Here is a 24,329-nt window from a genome sequence, read left to right on the forward strand (position 1 = left end):
AGCTCAGAGATGCATCCGGCTTCCTCTATTGTTGTCTTCTGCCAGCAGGTGAAGATTTTGCTATTTTGTTTGGCACACCCCCCAGCAACTCTTATTGGCCCTCTGCCCTGGTTGTGCTATTGTCTGTCTGTTTACGTGGCTTTATTGAATTGTTTAAATATTTTAAATGCTGTTTTAAATGTTTTGATCCTTGCTGCCTTGGGGAGGAAAAGCAGTGCAAAAGGTTTTGTTTATTTGTTTATATAAAGGGTATAAATGAAATAAATAACCGAAGTAGAATGACTTGCCTAAGGCTATCTAATGAGTTCACATCAAGGGGAGATTCGCCAATTCACAACTCTGCCACAATACGGCACCAGCTTTCAGTTAAGCTTCCGGGTTAGATCCCATTCCTGCAAACTGGATCACATCCTACTATATAAAAGGAAAACCATATTCCTGACAACTCCTCTCCTACCCTGATGCGCTTTCAGAGGGCGCTGCCGTGGAGGGATGCGCAGACGAGGCAGCCCATCCCTCCACAGAGCGCGCCACGGCAGGAGGCCCAGGACAGGATCAGGTGTGGAGTAGGCAGCAATGCCTGCCCCCCGCCTTCACCCAGCTGGGATCAGGAGGGGAGCAGATGGCCATGCCTGCCCCCCCCACCATCACCCAGCTGGGACCAGGAACACAGCAAATGGCAATGCCTGCCCCCCACCTTCACCCGGTCGGGATCAGGTGTGGAGCAGGAGGCAATGCCCGCTCCCCCCTTCACCCAGCCGGGATCAGGAGCAGAGCAGGTGGCAATGCCCACCCCCCGTTCTCCCAGCTGAGAACAAATGCAGAGCAGGTAGCAATGCCTGCCCCCCCTTCACCTGGCCGGGATCAGGTGTGGAGCAATGGCAATGCTAACCCACCCCCTTCACTCAACTGGGATCAGGCACAGAGCAGGTGGCAATGCCCCCCCCCTTCACCCAGCTAGGATCAGGCACAGAGCAGGTGGCAATGCCTGTCCCCCCGCCATCACCCAGCCGGGATCAGGAGCGGAGCAGGTTGCAATGCCTGCCCCCCTTCATCTGGCCAAGATCAGGCATTGAGCAGGCAGCAATGCCTGCCCCCCCCTTCACCCAGCCAGAATCAGGTGCGAAGGAAGAGGCAATGCCTGCCTGACTTCCCCTTTCGCCCCAACAGTGGAAAGAAGTCCTCTAGCATGGGACAGAATGGACTTCATTTGGTAACGTTCACATGACCAAAGTTCAGGAAAGAGATACACTCCTCCTATACAGCCTGGAAACTCCACAACAACCACTCTTCCTCTTCCTTGCCTGTTTCTTTAACTCTTTGAGGAAGGTAGCAAGAGTTAAGAGTGGATAAGGGCTTGTTAACAAAGTGTTCTTATTCACACAACCTTCACAGAGATCTTTTCTTATGCCAGAGTCTTAAAAAGCACCTCAGGAACTGGCAAGTAGCCATCACTCCTTGAAGGTGTGGGTTGCTCGGCAGACAGGAAAGAGGCTAAGTGGAACCAACGGGGTGGGAAGGGGGTGTCTGCTGAAGAGAGCAGGGCTAGACCAAGAAGTCAGCGGCAGGAGACACAACAGGGCCCTTTCCCGCTGTCCTTTCCAATGCCATTCTTGTGCACCACTCCTCTCCGAGCCTCCTCCTCCCTCTTTGCATTCCTCCAGTTTTCTGATGTTTCCCAAGCCCAGCAAGGTGGTTTCTTCTTCTTTCACATCACCGGGCTCTCTTTCGGGCTCTTCATGCAAGTTTTTGCCCAGCAGTTATCCATTTCATTGATGCCCTTCTTCTATCTAAGAAGACTCATTCATTTCAGTCAGTCAGTGCCTATGGCTTTCGGCTCTCGACTCCCTCAAATGTTTTATTTTTATTTTTATTCTTATTAGACTGCAAACCCACTGGCCAGAGCTGGTGGTGGTATTATTATTATTATTATTATTATTATTATTATTTGTACAGCAGCTAGGGTTTTTTAAAATGTGCACTTCCCAAGTAACAACCATGTCCTGACACCCATTCTCCATTCGCTGGATTTCAGGACGCTCCCCCTATGTTGTCTAATGAATGCGGCTTGTGATCGAGGTTTGCTATTGAAACAGACTGCCTGCCTGCAGGGGAAGGCTGACCGGGGCGGAGAGAGCCCCCCTGTCAATTCTCCCGGCACTTCCCAGTAGCTTTCAGTCCTATCGATCACACTGTCCTTGAGGACAGTCTTGCCAAGCGTGCGCGTGCATGCGGGGATAAACGCACAACAGCAATTCCAGTCCTCTCGACTTTAAAGAAGAATCTAAAAACCAGAACAGGTTTTTGGCAGGGCCTCTGCCCACGGACACATGAAGCTGCCTCGCTCGGAGTCAGACCCTTGGCCCCATCAAGTATTGTCTACTCCAAGTGGCAGCAGCTCTCCGCACTCTCGGGCAGAAGTCTTTCCCCTCACTTACTACCTGATCCTTTCGTGGGGACGTCACCCAGAGCAGACGACACTGAGAGACGTGCAACGGCCTGATACAGTACAGGGTGGCTTCCTATGCGTGAGAGAGGAAAACAGAACATAAAGCAGAACAGCTCCTGCACCTCCTACAAAAACACATCATGCCTCAAATTAATGTTCAAATTAATAAGGGATTGAACTTGGGACCTTCTGCATACAAGGCAGATGATCTGCCATGGAGCCACGGCCCCTCTACAGAACAGACGTCCAGAACGTGCAACAGGGGACCGCGTGCTTCCCCTTTGGTCCCCCTATACTATTCAACATCTGCATGAAATTGCTGAAAAGGGTCATCTGAAGGCCTGGGAAAGAGTCACCAGGATGCAGGTGGCACCGAGTTCTCCTGCATCGGACGGGAAGCAGCAGACTCACCCAACCACTTCCAAGGGGCGCACAGTGTGGTGTGATAATAACAACAACAACAACACTCGATTTATACAGCGCCCTTCAGGATGACCTAACATCCACTCAGAGCAGTTTACAAAATATGTCATTATTATCCCCACAACAACAATCACCCTGTGAGGTGAGTGGGGCTGAGAGAGCTCCTAGAAGCTGAGTGTCACGGGCTGGGCCAGCCCAAGCAGGGTGGTTCAAGTCCAAACCTTAATGGCAGAGTCTGAGGGGAGTTCCAAGAGCAAAAGCCAGGTCAAACCGGTGGTCAGAGCATGAGATAACGCCAGGAGTGAGTCCAGAGTCCAAGAGCAAGGTCAGGTACAATCCAAGGTCATTTACCGGTAGTGTCAGGTCCAAAAGCAGGCACAGGCACGGGCAAGGTTCACAGAACATGGAGTGGTTGCAGGCAATAGACACGTTGCTTCCACGCCCGGCAGTTCCTCCAGACTGGCTCTTATAGCCAGGCGTGGTTTTCAGCCAGCTGCTGGGGCTCCATCCTGACACTACTCATCATCACTCTCCAACAGCTGGCGTTGGCTCAAGAGGCGAGCACTGCGCCGTCTCTCCTGCAGTTCCAGTCTCTGGCACTGCCTGCGGCATTCCTTGGGCGTGGGTGAACCTGGGGGGGTGGAGGCTCTTGGCTGCGCTGCACCTGTAGAAGTCCCTGGCTGAGCTTCCCCTGTAGTATTGGAGCTAGAGGGTGCTGGTGTCTCAGCTGCTGGCTGCAAGCTCTGATCAGCCAGCAGCTGTTGCTCCTGATTGCTGGCTTCTGCTGAATCAGGGCTAGGGCTGGATACACAGGGCTCCTCTTCTCCTGAGGAGTCCTGGCTGGCTACACGAGGCTCCTCTCCTCCAGAGGAGACCTCACTCTCAGACTGGGCCATGACACCGAGACTGACTGAAGGTCCCCCAGCTGGCTTCAAGTGGAGGAGTGGGGAAACAAACCCGGCTCTCCAGATTAGAGTTCTGCCGCTCTTAACCACTAGAGCGTTAGATTAGGACCTGGAAGATCCACTCTGCCATGGAAGCTTTCTGGGTGACCATGAACCAGTTACACACCCTCAGCTTACCTACTGCACAGGGCTGTTGCAAGAATAAAAAGGAGAGGAAAATGGTGACAGCTGCTTTTCATCCCCTCTGGGGAGCAAAGTGAAGTGAATAAATAAAATGATGCTCTGGATATCAGTTAACAAGCCAATACCTAAACTAGAAAAGGAGGCGGTGCTGCTAAGTGGGGATCTGGCTTATACCAGAGTGATGTTCAACTGTATTGGACAGGGCCAGATCGAGGGGGGGCAGGGGGGTTGTCTACCCCTGGTGCTGCCAAGGAGGGGGCGCCGGGCATAGCTGCCAGCCGCCGGGAGTGCGCAGGCGGCCTCCCAGCCCCCTGCGCTGCCTTTTGCCTGCCCCGCAGGACAGGGGGCAGCTGGCTTGCCGCGCACCCCGTCCTGCCGGACAGGCAAAAGGCAGCACGGGGCGGGGCTGGGAGGCCGCCCGCGCCATTCGCCTGCCTCGCAGGACAGGAGGCGGGCGGCTTTGACGTGCCCCTACCTGGACACAGAAGTCCCTGGGAAAGGTCCTATTTTGAATGCCACAGCAATTATTTATTTATTTGTTATTCATAATCTGCCTTTCTCACTGAGACTCAAGGTAGATTACACAGTCCTTGATGCAAGAATATCAAGTCAACATTATCAACAGCCAGAACATTCAATGAATACAATAGGTTAGGGGTTGCAGAATTTTGGGGAAGAATGCATAAATCCAAATACAGAGATGAAACACTGCTGAAACAAAGCACAAGTAATTAACGTGACATATTTAACAACACGGACACTACCCAGGAGGAGCATAGTACAACAGACAGCACCTAGTAGCGTAGTCTACAGTCCCTGTTCATTTACCAAAGGATCTCTCTAAGCCACTTCTTAAAGCACAGCCCTTTTAGGAGGACAGGCTGTGGCTACATATGACAGAGTCCTTCTGGTCAGTTGTAGCAAGATAGGGGGGTGCCCCTCCCCAAATACATTCCCACTTGACATCTAGGAGGGAAGCAAAAACCTCCTTCTGGGCAGATGTTTGGGTCAACCTGACAATTGGCTGCTGGGTGGATAAGCCTGTTTTCTGCTGCTCTCCTTTTTTTTTAAATAGATTTTTACTGGATGGTTAACATACATATAATATTGCTACATTTACTTATTCCCCATATACCTACTATATGCTTCCCACCCCCTTCCCTCCCTCTTTCTTTTATTGACCTCCAACACCACCACAACCCCCCGTTTCTTATCACTAATTCTATCTCCTATTTGTCATTTTAATATTATTGGTAAAGATTTAAATTATAGGTGGTTGTTGGGGGTTTTCCGGGCTGTATTGCCGTGGTCTTGGCATTGTAGTTCCTGACGTTTCGCCAGCAGCTGTGGCTGGCATCTTCAGAGGTGTAGCACCAAAAGACAGAGATCTCTCAGTGTCACAGTGTGGAAAAGATGTAGGTCATTTGTATCTACTCAGGAGGGGTGGGGTTGAGCTGAGTCATTCTGTAAGAGTTTCCCAGGGTGTGGAATGCTAATGGCGGGAGGCTTCACTGTATCCTGAGGAGGGTCTTTTGCATATGGATTGGTGCTTGATGTGCTAATCTTCTCTGCAGGGCTATTGTCGGGTGTGGAGTGTTTTGTTGGCCTGGTGTTTTTCAGAACTGGAGCCCATGCTCTGTTCATTCTTAAGGTTTCTTCTTTCCTGTTGAAGTTTTGCTTATGCTTGTGAATTTCAATGGCTTCCCTGTGCAGTCTGACAAAGTAGTTGGAAGTGTTGTCCAGTATTTTGGTGTCCTGGAATAAGATACTGTGCCCTGTTTGAGTTAGGCTATGTTCAGCCACTGCTGATTTTTCAGGCTGTCCAAGTCTGCAGTGTCTTTCATGTTCTTTTATTCTTGTCTGGATGCTACGCTTTGTGGTCCCGATGTAAACTTGTCCACAGCTGCAGGGTATACGGTATACTCCTGCAGAGGTGAGGGGGTCTCTGCTGTCTTTTGCTGATCGTAGCATCTGTTGTATTTTTCGGGTGGGTCTGAATACTGCTTGAAGGTTATGCTTTTCCATAAGCTTTCCCATCTGATCAGTAATTCCTTTGATATATGGCAAAAACACTTTTCCTGTAGGTGACTGTTTTTCCTTGGTTGTTTGATTCATCCTGGGTTTGATTGCTCTTCGGATTTCATTTCTGGAGTAGCCATTTGCCTGAAGTGCGTGGTTTAGATGATTAATTTCCTCATTGAGAAAGCGCGGCTCACATATCCGTCTTGCACGATCCACTAATGTTTTCATTATGCCTCTTTTCTGTCGGGGGTGGTGATTGGAGTTTTTGTGTAAGTACCGATCAGTGTGAGTTGGTTTCCTGTAGACCTTGTGACCTAACTGAAAGTTTGCTTTGCGGATGACCAAGGTATCCAGGAATGAGAGTTTTCCCTCACTTTCTTTCTCCATTGTGAATTGTATGTTCAGGTGGATGTTGTTGAGATGATTCAAAAACTCCCTCAATTCTTCCTCCCCACAATAGCCCTGCAGAGAAGATTAGCACATCAAGCACCAATCCATATGCAAAAGACCCTCCTCAGGATACAGTGAAGCCTCCCGCCATTAGCATTCCACACCCTGGGAAACTCTTACAGAATGACTCAGCTCAACCCCACCCCTCCTGAGTAGATACAAATGACCTACATCTTTTCCACACTGTGACACTGAGAGATCTCTGTCTTTTGGTGCTACACCTCTGAAGATGCCAGCCACAGCTGCTGGCGAAACGTCAGGAACTACAATGCCAAGACCACGGCAATACAGCCCGGAAAACCCCCAACAACCATCGTTCTCCGGCCGTGAAAGCCTTCGACAATACATTTAAATTATACTTTATCTTATTTAATAACTTTCAAAAGACCATAATTGTCCTTTAACGTCCCATCTTTTCTCTAAATGTTTTCTCAATTTCCCCCAATCCTCAAAAGATTCTTTTGGATCTTGATCTTTCAGTTTTCTTGTCAATTTGTCCATTTCTGCCATGTACAACAATTTTTGTATCCACTCTTCAATCTCTGGTATTTCTTCTTTCTTCCAATATTGTGCATACAAAGTTCTTGCCGCTGTTATCATATAGTACAATAATACTTTGTCTTTTCTATTAATGTCCTCTAAATGTAAAGACAGTAATAACATTTCTGGATTCTTAACAACATTATTTTGGAGTATTAAAGACATTTCAGCACACATTTTAGACCAGAAGTCTCTAGCCTTGCCACAAGTCCACCACATATGAAATAGAGAACCTTCATGTTCCTTACATTTCCAACACTTGTTGGATAGCTGTTTGTTAGCATTGGCTAACTTTTTCGGTGTTAAATACCATCTATATATCATTTTATAGCCATTCTCTTTGATACTGGTACATGTTGAATTTTTAAAGTATTTTTCCACAATTGCTCCCATGCTTCCATCGTTAACTCATTATTGCAATTTATCGCCCATTTTACTATTTGAACTTTAACTGTCTCATCTTCTGTATACCATTTTAACAGTAACATACATTTTAGAAATTATTTTGTTATTGTCCCCCAGTAAAAGTTCTTCTAACTCTGAATTGGCAAAAACCCAGCCTGATCTTCTCCTACAAAATCCATTAACCATATTTTAAGTCTATCTGCTAATATTCTTGCAAATATTTTGTACTCATTATTTATTAACAAAATTGGTCTATAATTTTTGACGTCGGTTAATTCCTGTGTCTCCGTTGGTATCAAGGCAATATTTGCTTCATTCCACGTATCTGGAAGACCTTCTCCTTTCAATATATCATTCATTACAACTCGTAATACTGGTACAAGGTCTTCCTTCATTGCTTTATAAAACTTGGCCCGGGTGCTTTGCCAATCTTTGCCACATCTATAGCTTGCTTAATTTCTTCTTCTGTTATCGGAGCATTTAGCTTCTCCTTCATATTGGTTGGTATAGTTGGTCATTCTATTCCCTGTAGATATTGGTCTATATTCTCTTGGGCTGTTGCTTCCCTTTGAAATAATTTTGCACAATATTTGTAGAAAGCTCGTTTAATTGTTTGCCGGTCTTTTAGTTCTTTCCCTTCTTCGATTATTCTGCTAATTCTTTTCTTTTCTCTTCTTTTCTTCTTCTTCGGTTGCCAGGCTGGACACTTTCCAGGCTTGTTGGCTCCTTCAAATGATCTTTGCTGTAATGTCCTCAATTTCCATCCTAGTTCTTTGTTTTCAATTGCTCTTATTTGCTCCTGTAATATTTTGATTTCTTGTACTATTGATTTTTCCCTGGTTTCTTCTTTAATTCCTGCTCTTTATTACGTAATTTCTCTTGTATCTCTTGACATTTTTCCTGCTTCCTTTTTTATCTCTATTGTTTAATGTAATTAATATTCCTCTTATCATTGCTTTATATGTGTCCCATACCATCTGGGTTGAAACTTCATTATTTTTGTTGTTTGGAAAAAATATTTTGTTTCTTTCTGCATATATTCCATATTTTCTTGATTCTGCAACAAATCTTCGTTTATTGTCCATCGTAATTTCTTCTGTCCCATTGTAGCTTTCCACAACAGTGGATTGTGGTCTGAACTCACTCTCGGCATTATTTCTATTTTTTTTTGTCCATACAGCTAATTCTTTTGTTGTCCAAATCATATCAGTTCTGCTGCTCTCCTGAGGTTTATCACTGGTACCTGCCATGCTTTTATCCAGAGCGACAGTCCTGTTTCTTCTGGTGTTATAGCATTGTTTTTGAATGCTTTACTGTTTTTAATAGATTTTTATTACAGTTTTGTGGTCCTGTAAGCCGCTTTAGTGGCACTTCCACACTAAGCAGTTTGATAAATAAATGAGTATGCTGCAGTGAGGTGGACTCCCTGAGTGGCTTCATGGATACTTAAGCAAGTTTTCCTGGAAGTCAAACAGGTATACTGTTTGTCTTTTCAACAACAAACAATTATTTTCTAGTCCAACCAAGGCTTTAAAACTACAGACGTTGAGAACAAAGTTGGGGAGGGGGCCGCTTGCAGGCGTAAGAGGAACCAAACAAAGAAGAAGGTTTCGGTCCTTGACGTACGAGTGGCAAAGGGCTGAACTACACATGCTGATTGCTGCTGGGTAGTGCCCGACTGCCTCCCAGAGTCCCACGTCACATGGGAAGGAGCAGAAGTCTGCTCCCGAGGTGATCGTGTGAGGTGGGCTTGGGCTGAAGTGAGGAGCATGCCCTGTTCCTTTCCAGGTAACGCAAGTGCTGGTGCTGAATGGGCTCACTGGCCAGGGGGAGGACCAAGAATAAGGCTTCTCCCCCCCCCCCATGGGAGGAATACTGAGCAAGACATCAAGGTGGGATACGGGTAGAATCGGCCAGCGCCCGATCCAGGTGCGCGGGCGCCCGGGGCAAACCTTGCCCGGGTGCTCCGTGCACGCGCAGCGCGTGCGCTCCAGGCATTGCGTGATGACATCACTTTTGTGATGTCATCACGCAGGGCGGGAGCCATGCCCGCCTGCGCGGCAAGCCTGCCGCTCCAGCGCCCGGTGAGCCATGGAACTGGCAGCGGTGCAGGCGTGCGCTGGGGCGGCTGGCTGGCTTGCTGCGTGCGCAGGACCTCCCAGCCCTGCGCTCAGCCACCCGCACGGCAAGCCAGCTGCCCCAGCGCACGCTCTCGCTGCCGACAGCTCCGCGGCTCACCAGGTGCTGGGGTGGCTGGCTTGCCGTGCAGGTGGCTGAGCGCAGGGCTGGGAGGCCCTCCGCGCAGTTAGTGTGCCCCACTGCCATGTGCCGGCCACCCCAGCCCACGGTAAGCCGCGGAGCTGGCGGTGGCGAGGTCATGCGCTGGGGCAGCTGGCTGGCCGCGCTGGTGGCTGAGCGCAGGGCTGGGAGGTCCTGCGCGCGCGGCAAGCCAGCCAGCCGCCCCATTGGCGGGGCTGGCGAGGGTCTCCCAACCCTGCACTCAGCCTCCCAGGCAGCTGGCAGCCGCGCCTGGCACCCCCTCTTTGGCAGCGCCGGGGGCAGTCTACCCCCCCTGCCCCCCCTCGATCTGGCCCCGGAATCGGCTACCCTCGTCCCACAGTCATGCTGGCCCTTCCTCATGAATAGTAACACAAGAATCACACAAAATATTGCACCACTACGGAAACTAAGAATAAGGAATCTTTTTTGCACCAGTCTTACAGATCACAAGTGGCAGCTTGTCTTGGTGCAGAAATTTTACTGAATGCAAACTACATGCTCTCCTGAATGTACAGTTTCTTCCACACTATCCATTTTATAAGCTTTGTCATCTCCTTCCCCATAACAGCTATGTGTCTCCATTCTAAATCCCTGGTTATGTGGAAAAACCATTGTATATCCTCCATCATCCTGTGGTGCTAAATTTATACTAGCTTCCTTCCATATCCCTTAAGATAACACAACCCTAAAAACACACTGTAGCCAATCTGAGGGCATCTGTACTGACAAAGGATCATTATATTCCTCTCCATTTGTTCCAGCGGTCCCTACCGCACACCTCTGGGAGAGCTAGAATAATTTTTAAGAATTCTTTCATTAGCAAGCTCCATCTTCCTCAGGCAATTAAAGCGGTACCACCCTCCCCTGCATTTAGAAGGATGGCTGCAGTCTTTCCAAGAAACAACTGAGTGCCACTGGCACGCACAATGCCAGATTTCAGTTTCCAGGTGTGTGCACATGTGTGTATTTTGCAAAGTACTCAGCAATGGCTGATAGACACAGGTGGTTTTGATTAAACAGAACTTTAAAAAACTAGACACTGCAGACACTTGAACTCCAGGTTGCAGCATAAGGACCTCAAAGCCAGATTTGCTGTAGAGAGAATTCCTGCCATAGCTCAGCAGTTAACTCATTTTCCTTTCTCAACCCTCATAACAAACCCTCAGCAACACCCCCGAAATTAAGCTGGCCTCCAGGAAGCTTTGTGCAGCCATTCCACAAGAGAAGGAAAGAGAGAACTGCATGCCCTGAGAAGCAGGAACATTTCAGACCAGTTTCTCACCTCCTCCTCAATTTTTATTTGTATTTAAAACTATTATTATTATTTAATTTCTAGCCTGCCCTCCCCACAAGCGGGCTCAGGGCGGGTTACAGCAATAAGTAAAAATACGAAGAGTAAAAACAGTAAAATCAGAAATCTCAAAGGACTTAAGTTCCAGTGAATCAAAATCTCCACACGTATAAGTTCCAACACCCATGGTGGGGCCCCTTCACACTTCCCTGCCCATCATACGTAAAAAGGATAGAAGTGCACGTTGGTATCATTCTGTAACTATCATTGAGTAACTTTACTCAAAAGTTGGTGTTAAAAGCCAACCTCTCTTTCCTTGGCATTTAGAAAGCTTTGTCTCGTTTTCCATTTCCTAGAAAAACTGCCAGCGTTGCTCGAGGATTTAATGGAGACAGGCTGAGTGATGACATACAGTCCAACTTTGATAATTAATTCTTATATTTCAACCTGAAGAACCAACCACCCAGTGTGGAAGCCATGAAAAAGTTTCACTTTTAACAGCAACATTCTTTAGGACATTAACAAGGGGAAGTCAACATGTTTATGGCTGCCAATGCAGTAGAATGCACCACTACACATATATTTCTTTTTAAAAATAAATAAGATGGCTTCAGAGGGAGGGAGAGAAAAAGAGGGGTAAAATATGTTGAGTTCTTTTATAAAACCCATTGATAAGTCTGGTTGAAGAACTTGAAGCTTAGAGGTAAAGCGGATGCCTTGCAGGCTCAATCCCCAGAATTGCCCGTTGAGAAGGGGGCAGGGCTGAAAAAGGGCTCTGCTCGCAGCTCAGGAGCTGTTCCGAGCCAGAAGGCAATCCTGGGCTGGATGGACCAGTGGCCTGACAAAGAACAGAACAGCTCCACGTGCAAATGGAAACCCTCCCATTCTCCCCAACACTGGGTCAGTGGATTCACGGCTCTGTTTGGGGAAAGAGCACGCACACACGCAGCCACCAGACCTACAGCAGCTCATTCATTCTTGCTTGCAGCTAGATCAGATGCTCGAGACAGACAAAACGGCAAGAGGGGTCATGTCGGTGCCGTGCCGTGGAAGGGTCTAAGCAGTCACATGCCAAAATGGACTCCACATTCCAGTGGAAAGGCTGGAGGCCGGGCTCAGATACAACAGCGAGCAACAGGACACACATCTAGGATCTCAACACCTGCATGCGCCTTTCTTCGTGTGTAGCCAGCAGTCAGATAATTAGATCATTTCTGGAATCTGCACCAGGTCACAATGTGCAACGCCCTTCTTTCCTCTAGTAGACGAGCCCTCCAACAACTTGGCCCTCAGACAACATGAAACGGAGCCTCCCCTGGTGGACGGCACTCTCCGTTAGAGGGTTCAGGAGGAGTCACTGTGACGTATCCCTTCTCTCACCCTGTACAGGGAGGCATCCATCCGACACTCAAGCAACTAAAGACAAGGGAACAGACTTCACCAGGAACCAGACAGAAAACAAACAGAGACTCCGCCACAACAGACCACCTTTTGGTCCTGAGGGATACCACTGCAATCTACCCAACTCCTTAATGTTCACAGCTGACATCTCTGTTGCTGCTGTGGTTCTGGAAACAAGAAGCCACCACTCATATCCCTAATTCCATCTGGAGAACGCACTTCAGGAGCCCTCCATTTATAGCTCATTCCTGTCATGAACCTATGTGCTGAATACCTAACAGGGCTTCCAAGTAGGGGTGTGTGATTCTGTATCCATATAGCCAGTCTGGTGTGGTGGTTAAGAGCAGCAGGACTCTAATCTGGAGAGCCGGGTTTGATTCCCCCCTCCTCCGCTTGAAGCCAGCTGGGTGACCTTGGGCTAGTCACAGCTCTCTGAGGGCTCTCTCAGCCCCACCCACCTCACAGGGTGTTTTGTTGTGGGGATAATAACAACATACTTTGTAAACCGCTCTGAGTGGGCATTAAGTTGTCCTGAAGGGTGGTATATAAATCAAATGTTGCTGCTGTTATAATTTATTATTATAATGATTTTTTTAAAAAAAACAGATATATGCCTAATCGGCATAATCCGGCTAAACTGAGTTAAATCAAAGAAACCCAAATCAGATTGGGAGGCCAGATACTGACTGGCCAGATAAAACAGAGTTTATTTGGTTTTATCTGGCAAATGCAGCTGCAGCCGTTGGCGGGCTGGCTTCTCCAAGTCCCCCCCCCTTTTTCTTTCCAAACAGGCATGGGGGGGGGGAGCACGCCTGCCTCCCTCAGCCCGCTGCCTTGGCTCCTTCCAGCCTCTCTGCTGGCCTTGGGCTGCTCTCCTGCTGCAGAGCTTAGCTTTGCGGAAGGGGGTCATGCGCCTCCTGTCCTCGTGCTGGGCGGCAGCGGCAGGCAAGGTGTGTGGCTGGAGGGGAGCTCCGTTGCCAAGGCTCCCTGGGCTGGCTGGAGAGTAAGGCAGCACTTTTCGCTTTCTTCCCTGCATAGGAGGACTCCCTCCCCCCCACCTTATTCCCAAAGAAAGGAAGCAGTGCCCCAGCCTCGTAGGCTCTGTGGTTCTCTCCCTAACAATGGCCAACACCTCAGTACAGCCCCAGCCGCCCCGCCACCGCCGCTGACCTGCTTCTTCAGGCACTGGGGGAAACGTTACTTATACCCATGTGGATTCGTGCATCTGACGAAGAGAGCAGTGGTTCTCGAAAGCTTATGCTACAGTAAAGTTGGTGAGTCTTAAAGGTGCTTCTGGACTCTTTTCTATTTTGCTACCACAGACTAACACGGCTCACTCCTCTGGATCATGTGGATCCGGCAAATCACGGCAGCGGAGAGTGTGGGTGGAAGGGTGGTTAAACTGTGACTCAAACAGGGGGGTAGAGAAAGGCTGGCAGACCGGACCGGGTTCTCCCAAACGGATCCCGAGGACCACACAAACTGCTCGAAATAAAATCCGCAAAAATCAAGGTGTGCGGGCATTTCAAACGAAGCAAAACTCGCTTTATCTCCTTCCCTACCACCACGCCTCAGATCTACGAGCCTCCTTTCCAAGTAGCTCAGCAAGAAGGAGGGGGCAAAGAGAGGCCGACCACAGCGACACACCCTCTTCTCCCCGTGAGCAATTGCAATCGGGCCGGGGGGGGGGGGGGAGAGGGAGTCCAATCTCACCCTCTGAAATGATACTGCAACGTTCCTTTTCCCACTAGGTCCCAAGTGCGGCTGTTCTGCCTCCTCTTCAAACTGAGGCTATAACAATTAATTCATAAATACACACATTGTGACGCAAACCTCAACCTCCAAAGAGATAAACGTGAGTGAAGACCCGAGCCCTTTCTTCCAATCTGCCCACCCACCTCTGGCTATTCAAAATTAGACTCTCTTCACCTCCCATTTGTTCAGTCTCTAGTTTGTGTGGCTCAGGTTAGGAATATCTTTGGGGATCCGCAACACCCAGTCCAAGGGCATCTCTTTCCCCTTTCTGCATCAGTTTAAACTCCAGAGTAGAAGTGCTTCTTGCCGTGGCACTTCGTGCCGTCACCTGCTTCTTTGCAGGTGACTGCCCTGCCCTGCCTCTGCTGCCTGCTTTTCTCCATGAGGGCCATGGATTCCCATCCTGCCCTGAGCTCCAAAAGAGCCTTTCATGCCACACTGCAGCAGCCTTTTAAACTCCACAGCTTGCACAGCAATCCCTAGCCCCCCCACCCCACCCCAGCAGCATCCCATTTTGGTGAGGTTCTCTGGTGTGACATTGGTTCTGGTGAGATTCTCTAGTGCAACGCTGGATTCTGTGCTTTGACATTGGTTCCCTTGCTCCTGTTTGGTTCTGGCAGAATTCCTCTGATTCAGTTTGGTTCTTTACTATATGCATTAAAATTTAATATAAATGGGAGAAATGAATGTCATTGATCTACTGGTTCTTTTCTGACTTGTCTCTGGTTTGCTTCAGTTTGGTTCTGCTGAGCTTTGTTGGGTCATCTTGCATTGGGACTTACGTGGGATTGGTTCATGGCCAGGGGCTGCCTTCGCTTAAGGTTTCTTTGCCCTGGAAAGCCTTACAATGTTTTCCCCCGTAGGAAACAATGGAGAGTGGCTGGGGGCAGCTTGTGGAGGGGCCCACAGAGTCGGACTCCAGGGCCCAATCTTCCTGAAATGTGTGGGGGCCTTCAGTGGACAGGAAGGACTCGGTTCCCTGCAAATTTGGTGGAGTTTGCTACAAAAATGCCCCCCGCAGATAGTTTTCCCCATAGGGCATAACAGCCAGATAAATGGCTAGAAAAATTTGGGATTCTCTAATCCTACGAAGCCAGATTACAGAATCTGACCTGGATATCACGAATACCAGATTTATGGTATTTCTGATACCCTGATCTGGATTCAACCCAATTTTCTTCTGCTGCACACTCCAAAGAAGTATAATGAGTCCCTGTCAAACAGCTGTTCACCTATCTAAGCAGAGGGCAAGAGTCCCCCAACTGCCAGATAGCCTGTTATAGGGAGACTGAAGGCCTTTAGGAAAACAGCCAACTATGTGAGAAACACAGCCCATTGCTTCCCTCTAGGGAGGGCTGCAAGGATAAAAAACAGCAGCATTTCTCTTGTCATTGACCTCCAAAATGATGAGAAAAGGAGGCAGAAATGCATGACCTGCAGCAGACGCTACTGGGACTACAGCAGGCATCCCTCGAACCCGTGCGCAGAGCAAGAGATTCCCTGAGCAGTGGAACCCCCCAGCACCATCAGAAGGAGAAACAGCAGAAAGGCATCCAGTCTCAGCCATACCTGCTGAGAGCCTCGCTCTGTGACGATCTAAGGGCCAGCACTGGGCACGGAAACTGCCCGAAGTAATCCAGGGCATAAGTTGTGTTGCACAAGGCCTAACCCAGCGCCAGCCCTCCTAATGGCATTGGTCTGCTGTGGCCCTGCTTCCCAAGACACCAGAGACCGAACCCACTGAGGTCTAAAGGCTCCCTCTGCCTGGCCTGTCTCAGACAAGGCCTGCTGGAATTTATAAGGCCCATTTCGAAGACGAGCAGGAAAGCTTGCCTGAGTGGGATTTTGGAGTTTCAGGCCTCAGCTTCAGAAATGAATTAGTTTCAGGCTCCCGTCCTTTAAATATACGAAGGACATGTTGGACATTACTCAGCGAGGCACAGGCATAGCCGATGGAAGTCCATGGCTGTTATTCTTTTGTACTGTTATATCAAATCCTTCCACTGGGTTCAATGAACCAACACCATTTGTACTTATCTTCTTGAATGAACAACTCAGGAACAGCCACTCTTTGGAACACCTGTAGTGAGTATGGGTAGGAGAAAAACCCAGCTGGTACTAAATAAAGTGCAAGGAAGTGGCTGTGGCTCACTGGTAGAGCACCTGTTTGGTATGCAGAAGGTTCCAGGTTCAATCCCTGGCATCTCCAGTTAAAAGGATCAGATAGCAAGTGATGTGAAATGCCTCTCCCTAAGACTCTGGAGTAGATGGTCACGAACGGGGGGGGGGGGGGCCGGGAACGAACTGGGCGGTTCATGGTTCGTCGCATTTCATGAACCATGAACTTTCACGAACCTGCCCCAGTTTGCGAATCGGTTCATTTGGTTCGTGGAAACATCACTTCTGGGTCAGCAAATAATCACTTCCCGGTCAGCAAGTCTGCAGAAAAGCCCATTCCCCCATTGCCTAGGAAACTGATTGATCGGCGCCAGGCTGTCTGCAGTGACAAACCAAAAAACGAACCAAATGAACCAGCCTAAAATTTGTGGCGGTTCGTCAGAAATGGGCTCTGATGAACTGCTGGTTCACTAACTGGCCTGGTTTGTGCCAAGCTTTGGAGAGCTGCTACCAGTCTGAGTAGACAACATCAATCTTGACAGACCAAAGGTCTGATTCAATATAAGACAGCTGCATGTGTTAATGAGAAGAGATCACACACATCCTTTAGGAATCCGAATACTCACTGGCACCAACTGAATACAAATGGGAAGGGTCAGGAGTGAAATTCCAACCAATCTAGAAGACTTCCATCTCAGCAGCAAGAAGCCAGGAGCAAGCCAATCCTACGAGAGATTACATTCCTCAGTCTGAACTGAGCCTCAAGGAGCTTGGGGAAATGGCAGCCACAATCAACCAGTTAGGTTACCTCAAACCAATGTGAAATTCAGCCCCAGCCTTGTTCCTTAGGAGCGCCAGATCACAATACTGCAGCAACAGTAAAAAAACACGCCCATCGGAATGCACCTTCTGCAGCCACATTATCGGAGTCAGCAACCCTATGCTCCCTCTCCTTCCGGCCCAATCTTAGATGCCAAGCAGTATTTTGCCAGAGTCTTACTCTCTCCTTGGTCCGCCTTTTAACCAGCGTCACACAGTGTTTCTTTCGGCCCCTGCTTTTCAGCCCACTGATCTTGTCCCCCCACTCCAGTCCACTGCCAACTCCCTCATCTGCACAACGTTTTGTCAGTTTCTCCTGAGGTTTTTTCAGAACCCTTTTTGCCTAAACTCCTTGATTCCTCCACCCTTCATATCAGGCTTCCTCTTCCACCACCTCCTTTCAGTTTTCCATTCCTCAGTCCACTGAACCCTTTTCCAGCCACCTTGCATTTGGTCTCCCTGCCCCTTAGAGCTCCCAGGGTCTCTTCCTCTCCAAAATCTGCTTCTGCCTGCATGTTTTTTCATCATTCCAGCTTCCTCTTCTCTCACATAAGTAGAGTGCAAATATATACAGCTTTCCATTCCTGACCATTTCAAATTCCCACAACATAAATGTTCTGAGCCGTCACATCAGTTCATCCAATCGATGCAAGAAGCTTCTTCACCACAGGTACAACTGCATACAGAAACCAAACAGCAAGAGGGTCCTTTGAAGTTTCTACCACACACAGAAGAGCCAGTCTTTCAGGTACTGAACCCAAAAAGCAGCTTGGCTGTCCTGCAGTGCTAGTGAGGCTAGTGGAAACATCAGAAGGGTCCATAGCTACATGCACGGTTAGGAGCTCCTCTCCCCATGCAGATATAGATTTACTAGAGATCATACGGGCAAACATTGCCACTGGGGAAGCTTTTCAAGTTTCCTCTCATCTGGCAAAGCATATGGGGAAGGCCACAAAGCAGCAATCCAGAAGAGCAACTCTGCCTAGATTAAGAGGCCTGGCTCCAGGTGAATGGATCGCACCCACCACACAAACACTGCAGAAGCAAAAGTGCTGTGGGGGGAACCAAAAAATCTACTTGAAGCTGCTCACCAGAACAGGACACAGCCAAGCTATATACAGATACAAAATAAACTTGACTTGCACCATAAGGACAGTGGAAAATCTCATGCTGGCTATCGAACAATAAAGTGCACACGAGTCTTAAGATGAAGAAAATTATGAAATACAGCAGATACCAAAAGCGTTGCCTTACCAGCCCAAACCTCTCTGCCATGTCACAGAGCTCAGAACAACTGGCCACATGAGTCACCACACATGAGACACAAAACGATGGTGCAATCAGACTCAGTTGCGTCAGTACAGGAAAACTGGAAGCAGTCAGCATCCAATATTAAGAATCTACTCCTGGACTCCAAAGGTATGACTGTGATACGTGCTCTGCTTGTAGCCGTCAGGCTGCTAAAGATACTCTCACCATTCAATGGCCTCTGTCCTTCTCACCGGCTAATGAAAATGATTAACACAGAAGCAAAAACCTTGGCAGCAGGAGGCAGGTAGCAGAAGATTCTAAAGCCTGAGCAGTTCCACTACCATCAGGACAGGGGGGGAAACTGCAACTCCAACAGCACCAATGATGAGATTAAGTATACTGGGTGGAACAAGTCACCCCTTCCACAAGCTTCATGTAGCCAGCACCTGCACAGCTCTGCTCTTAGCAAGACCACCACCTGGGCTAACCTGGACAATACTTCGGCTGTCCAGGTCCCTGCTTCTGTAGTCAACAGTGAGATACCAAGCCCAGTCCTAGACAGACAAGAAAGCTTTTTGTGTACTCCTCATCCCTCTATAGTTCAGCAACATGCTTCCTTCTGGTCTGCCCTATGATTAAAGCAGAATCAAAGAGACAAATAATTGGGTTCTAAATCAAATCAAACCTGAATTTTCCCTAGAAGCGTTCTCTCTCGCTCTCGCTCTCTCTCTCTCTCTCTCTCTCACACACACACACACACACTCAGTCTTCTCAACAAAAGAGACTGATGCCAGCTACGACAAAAGCAGCATTTGAATCCCACCTGTATGTCTTGCCATCCTTGTGCTGGTCATCCTCATCCTCGTTAGACAACACAAAAGGATCCGTTATCTCTGGCAAGCCAGATTCCTGCAGCCTCTTCTTTTTCCGGCCTCGAGGTGCTTTGGGAGTGATGCCTCCGGTGCCACTGGCTGCCCCTCCCTCAGAAAGGGCAGGGGCCCCCTTCTTGGAAAGGTCAGGGACAACCTGGAGAGCAGCCTGGGAACTTGGTGGAAGGGCTGAGACAATCATGGGGGCAGAGATGGGGAAGGTTTGTATGGAGGAGGCTGTGGTCACCAGCGACCCAGAGGGAGAAGTGATCACCAGACCAGGGCCTGCAGGGAGAGAAGAGGGGAAGGTCAGACATGAGCCCCAGGAGAACGTCCAAACGTCTTCCTAGTCCCCGAAGGAAGCAAAAGTTGCGCCTTAAAATCTTCAGCCACAGAGACTGTGCAACATCCATGCATTCCTAGAGATACAGGACTGGAATATTACATACTTGTGACTAGATGGCAGGCAGGTAACAGGTTGGGGGTTTAATCGTGCGATGGTGTTCAGGCCACATTTTTAGGAACTCTCTTCCTTTGCATCACCCCAGGCATTTCTGTGAGGATTTGGTAGCCCTTCTAGACGCCCCCCTCTGCATCCCCCAGCACCTCTCACCTGTTGTCATGAGCCCAGCAGACTGCACAGGCACCACCGTGATGTTCTGTGTGGCAGGAGCTTGACTGTGTGGGGTAAGCTGCTCAGGCTTCGTGTCAGACTCCATAGAGATGTTGGTGGGCAGGGCCACAGAGGTGGGGACCGTCAGCAGGGTGGGGTAGTGGGGAGGAGCCAGACCACAGGCTTTCTCTGCAGGTAGCAGTTGCTCCTTCATCTTGTTAATGAACATACTGTTGTCAATCTGGAGCAAGAGGGGAAGTAAGCTTGTTTAGAATAGTGGTGGGTCAGCTCTGCAGAAAGCACACTGAAAGCGAGACGAGCCTTACCTGTCCAGAGACCGTGGGCACTGCAGGCCAGAAATACGGAGAGGAGTTGAAGTGAGATTCTTCCATTCTAGCTGGGGAGAGAAAGACATGAGGGCTTTCAGCTCACCTTTCATACAGTGTTCTTAAGAGAAAGTCCCTTTCTTATTTGAAACCGAGTCCCAACTCTACCGGCAAGACTCCCTCAGCCTGTAAAGCACATGTGGGTGAGGCAGAATGCTCCCTAAAGTCCCAAACCTCTCAAGTCCAGATCAGCCTCCAAGTTCCAGGGTCACTCTTCCAAGGACAAAAACAGGCTCTGCACGTATGGTCTGCCTTTGCAGAAAGACCGCAAGAATACTGAGCAATTTGAGCCCAAAGGCCGTAAAAGCCCGCACAGGCTTCCCTACACTCTCACGGCATTGCCCAAGTGCTAAAACAAAACACAGCAGAAGCAAGTGAAACAAAAAGGCAGCAAGTTTCAAAACTTGAAACCTCCCGTTGTTTAAAAAAAAAAGTTTGCATCTTAACACCTGTAGAAATGTTGACAGCATAACTCTGTTCATTGTTCTACAGGAATATTCAAAATTGCTGAACATTGGGACAGCGAGATTTGGTTCCAGTGGCACCTTAGAAACCAAGATTTTCTGGGTTAAAGCTCCCTTCATCAAAACCACGAATACTGACAAAGGAAGCTTTGCCTCTCAAAAGCTTATGCCCGGAAAATCTTGTTGGTCTTTAAAGGGCCACTGGACTCAAATCTTGCTGTTTTACTGCAGAGCAACCCAGCTACCCACTTGGGAGCTTGCAACACTGAGTCCAGTTTGCTGCAGCTCACTGGGAAGTAATGGACAAACCCAGCTCAAGGTTGAAATGACCAACCACCTGTATACATACTCTGTTCAGCCTAATATGCAGGTCCCAGTTTTGACTCCCCTGCATCCCTTTTTTCTCATGAAGCCACTCCCTTTCCCATACACAGCAACGGAACTCTTGAGCCCTGTGCCCAACCTTCCTATTTACAATCATTCCAGCCAAGACTCAAGCAGAGGTCTCCAGGGTGCAAGAAGAGGCAGGCAAACACTACTTCTCTTCAGCTATTCGTTCACTTTTACAAGAAGCCTAACATGTTTTGCTTTTGAGATCAGCTATAAAAGGCAAACGTATTTTCCCAAAAAATTCCACACAGAAGGTGGAAGCACACGTTTCTGTAGAACAGAAATCTGGCAAAAGGAACAGACGGTGGGACGGCAAGATTCAGGCTCTGGAGCATTCATGTCTCATCTTACTGCGTATCCTTTTCATAGCAAGATGTGGACCTACAAAAAGCTACTCCCCGTACTACCTGCATCAGACAAAATCTTCCGAAAGAAGATTTAATTGATAATTATAGGACAAAATGTGTAACTCCTTTCTAATATTTTAACTGCAACACTAGCCTCTTCAAGCCTGCACAATAACAGCTACAACTATTTGCACACTTTCTCAGGAGTAAGCCCCATTAGACACAGCAGTACTTGCTTCCAAGTAAACATGTATAGGGAATCAGGGCCACACAAAATGTAGAATCACCTTGTTGTCACTACGCTTCCTACCGAGTTAAAGAAGACTATCATCTCAATGATCAAAGACAAGCCAAACAAACCTCCTTCTCACCTATCAAAGAGTGACCAGGGCAGCTTTAAACCTTCTTCTCACCTCCAAACCTATTATCAAGAGTGATCAGCACAGCTTTAAAGCAAAAAATAAAACAAGAAGCATTTCCAAGCCAAAATACATATGCACCGGCAAAAAGAGATCATTCACAAATCATGTGCAGAAAGAATATCAGCAAGCCTGAGCCACCTCCCACTTCATGGGGACACCGACCTGACACACTTTAGATGCAGCAACAACATATGAGGGCACAGAGCAAAAGCCAATAGCAAGTATGCAAGGGAAGATGAGAAAGCACATATTACTGTCATACAGTCATTTATTGAAAACTGTTTCATTTCATTAATCTTCCAGGTCTAAACTAATGCCATTCACGAAGGATCTGGTTTCTGTCAAACAGGCTGTTAAGGGTCAGTAAAGAGAAATATTAGATCTGTTAAGAAGCAACCAACATTTATTTTGCTGCCAGGGATGAATCGGTCAAAACTAACGAATGCCCTGTGCCAATAGAGGGGTGCTCACTACTACAAGTGAGCAATTTCCAAACTAGAACTCAAGCTTCTGAAGAAATCCAGAGGCCAAAGTGAGGGATTTTTTAAAGGCAAACTCCAGAATAAAACATGTAAAATACTTATAGAGAAAAAAACACCGACACGCTCCTTCTGCAACTCAGATAATGGGGGATGAGCAACCTCTGCATCTTGCATGTTTATCGAACACCAGTAACTAAAAGCATATCAGATCTCTTTCCTCACCCCCCTCTAAAAACCACATGTAGGGAAAAATCATTAGAATAAAGCACTTGCTCTTATTGGAACAGTGTATATGTGTGTGGCGGGGGGGGGGGGGGGGAGGTTCTACCTGCTGAACTATTCTCCCATGGAACTTTAACATGATTTTTGCCTAATCTCTCCCTTTTAAGTGGTCATCTACCTGGGGAGAAGGCTATACTTCAGCTCCCCTTAAGGATCTCCAGTGTGGCTTGTAACATCCTCAACCATGCTTCGAGCAACTGATGTATGATGAACACAGGCACAATAGAAGGGGGGAGCTCCCCTTTCGTTCTATGCCCTGCTCCAGCCCTGCCTAACCAGCATCCCCTTTCCACGGCAGTCAAGCAGATGCTTCTCGGAAGCCCGTGCGCCCCCCCCCCCGACACCTGTATTCCGTGGCATATCGCATCCGTATATGGAGTTTCCACTTAGTTATTCTGGCGGCCAGCCAACCAGAAGAATGCTGTAGCCCTCTTTTAAAGCCACCCAGCCCGAGGACAACAACCCGCTCTTGTGGCAGTGAGTTCCGCAACCTAGTCGCCGGTTGGGAGAAGAAGTACTTTCCCTGCCTAAGCGGAGTCTCCCGGCCGTCCCTTGCCCTGAGTTCCACATCGGGAGAGAAGGGCAGAAAGAGGAGCCGCAGCGCGCCGAGCCCCCTCCCGCCCGGCCCCCGAGAGCACCCAGCGCCCGCCGCGTCCCGTGGTTGGCACTGACCCCGCCCGCGGCCCCTCACTCTCCGCCCCGCCCGGGCCGAGGCGGGGAACAAGGGCCGGGCCGACGCGGAGTCCAGCGGCGCGCGGGCCGCCTGCTGCGAGGGGCCAGCCCCGGAGCCGCCGCCACTGCTGCCTCCCGCCGCCGCCGCTCCCCCGGACAGCCAGGCGGACAGCAGGCAGCCCTTGTCCTCTTCCGCTTCCGGATGGCTCAGGCCCGGAAGCGCCCCCTGCCGAAGGCACTGGCTCATGCTCCCCCGCCCGCTGCCCATGCCCGGCCCCGCCCGGCCCCCGGAGACGAACGCCCGGCGCCGGCCCCACTGGCGGCAACGGTAGCCTCCTCCTCACCGGAAAAAGGAGCGGGGAGCCACTTCCGAGGTCAGGGGCGGCGCCTCGCCTAGCGCTTCCGGGGCTAGGGCGGGGAAGAGGCGTCACCGGAAGCGAGGCGGGCTCAGAGTTCGAAAGGCGAGCGCGTGGAGGAGAGGACGGTGAGCCGCAGGGATCAGAATTCGCAGGCGCGAACGGAGTCTGCGTGGCCGCTTGGTGCGACGGCGAAGGGCCGTTTCCGCCCCGCGAAATCCGGCCGCGCCTCTTTGGAAACTTCCGTCGTTAACTGAGTCCGGGCTGGCTGACGGGCGCTCCGCTTGCAAGGCCCGGCCCTCCGCCTTTCCAGATCGCCATGGAGACGCTCAGCGTGGATTGTCAGACCAGCGGCCCGGGGAGGAGGGCCCCGAGCCCCGCAGAACGGAATCAATGTGCGGCTTTTGGAGTTGGACGGTGGTTGCCAACCTCCCGGGGTGTGAGTGGCAATGTCCCAGGGTTGACTGATCTTAAGGCGGGGGCGATCTCTTCCTCTGCAGAAATTCTCTGCTTTGCGGGGAGAGCTCAGTGGCATGCTCTCTCCAATGCCCAAATGCTGCCTTCTCTAGACCCCCCCCCCCCCAAAATCCAGGAATTTCCGAACCTTGAGTTGGCAGCTGTACACTGTACTAGGACCTTGGTTGAAATGTCCGCATTCTGCCATGGAAACTTGGACCACTCGCGCACTCTCCGCCTTACCTCCCCCACAAGGTTACAGAGGAACAGAGCTGGAAGGGATCCCCAAGGGTCACGT

The 24,329-nt window shown here is 49.3% G+C and overlaps 1 protein-coding gene across 8 annotated transcripts in view; it reads right to left on the reverse strand.

Moving 5' to 3' along the window:
* The window catches only part of ZNF384 (zinc finger protein 384), a 46,030-nt gene extending 22,424 nt beyond the window's left edge, over nucleotides 1–23,606 (reverse strand). For 4 of the 8 annotated variants that reach the window (XR_008598502.1, XM_055002405.1, XM_055002404.1 and 1 more), the window contains exons 1-4: nucleotides 23,220–23,545; nucleotides 20,101–20,171; nucleotides 19,775–20,015; nucleotides 19,116–19,446 (exon numbers count right to left, since the gene is read on the reverse strand). Coding sequence is in view for 7 of the 8 variants with exons in the window: in XM_055002405.1 (XP_054858380.1) it covers nucleotides 19,116–19,446; nucleotides 19,775–20,015; nucleotides 20,101–20,171; nucleotides 23,220–23,487 (911 nt within the window). In the remaining variant the exon portion in view is untranslated. The other 4 variants (XM_055002407.1, XM_055002408.1, XM_055002409.1 and 1 more) reach the window with 4 other exon arrangements.
* Between the last annotated feature and the right edge of the window lie 723 nt (nucleotides 23,607–24,329).

This window comes from Eublepharis macularius, chromosome 18 (assembly GCF_028583425.1).
Source record: "Eublepharis macularius isolate TG4126 chromosome 18, MPM_Emac_v1.0, whole genome shotgun sequence".
NCBI classification, from domain to species: domain Eukaryota; kingdom Metazoa; phylum Chordata; class Lepidosauria; order Squamata; family Eublepharidae; genus Eublepharis; species Eublepharis macularius.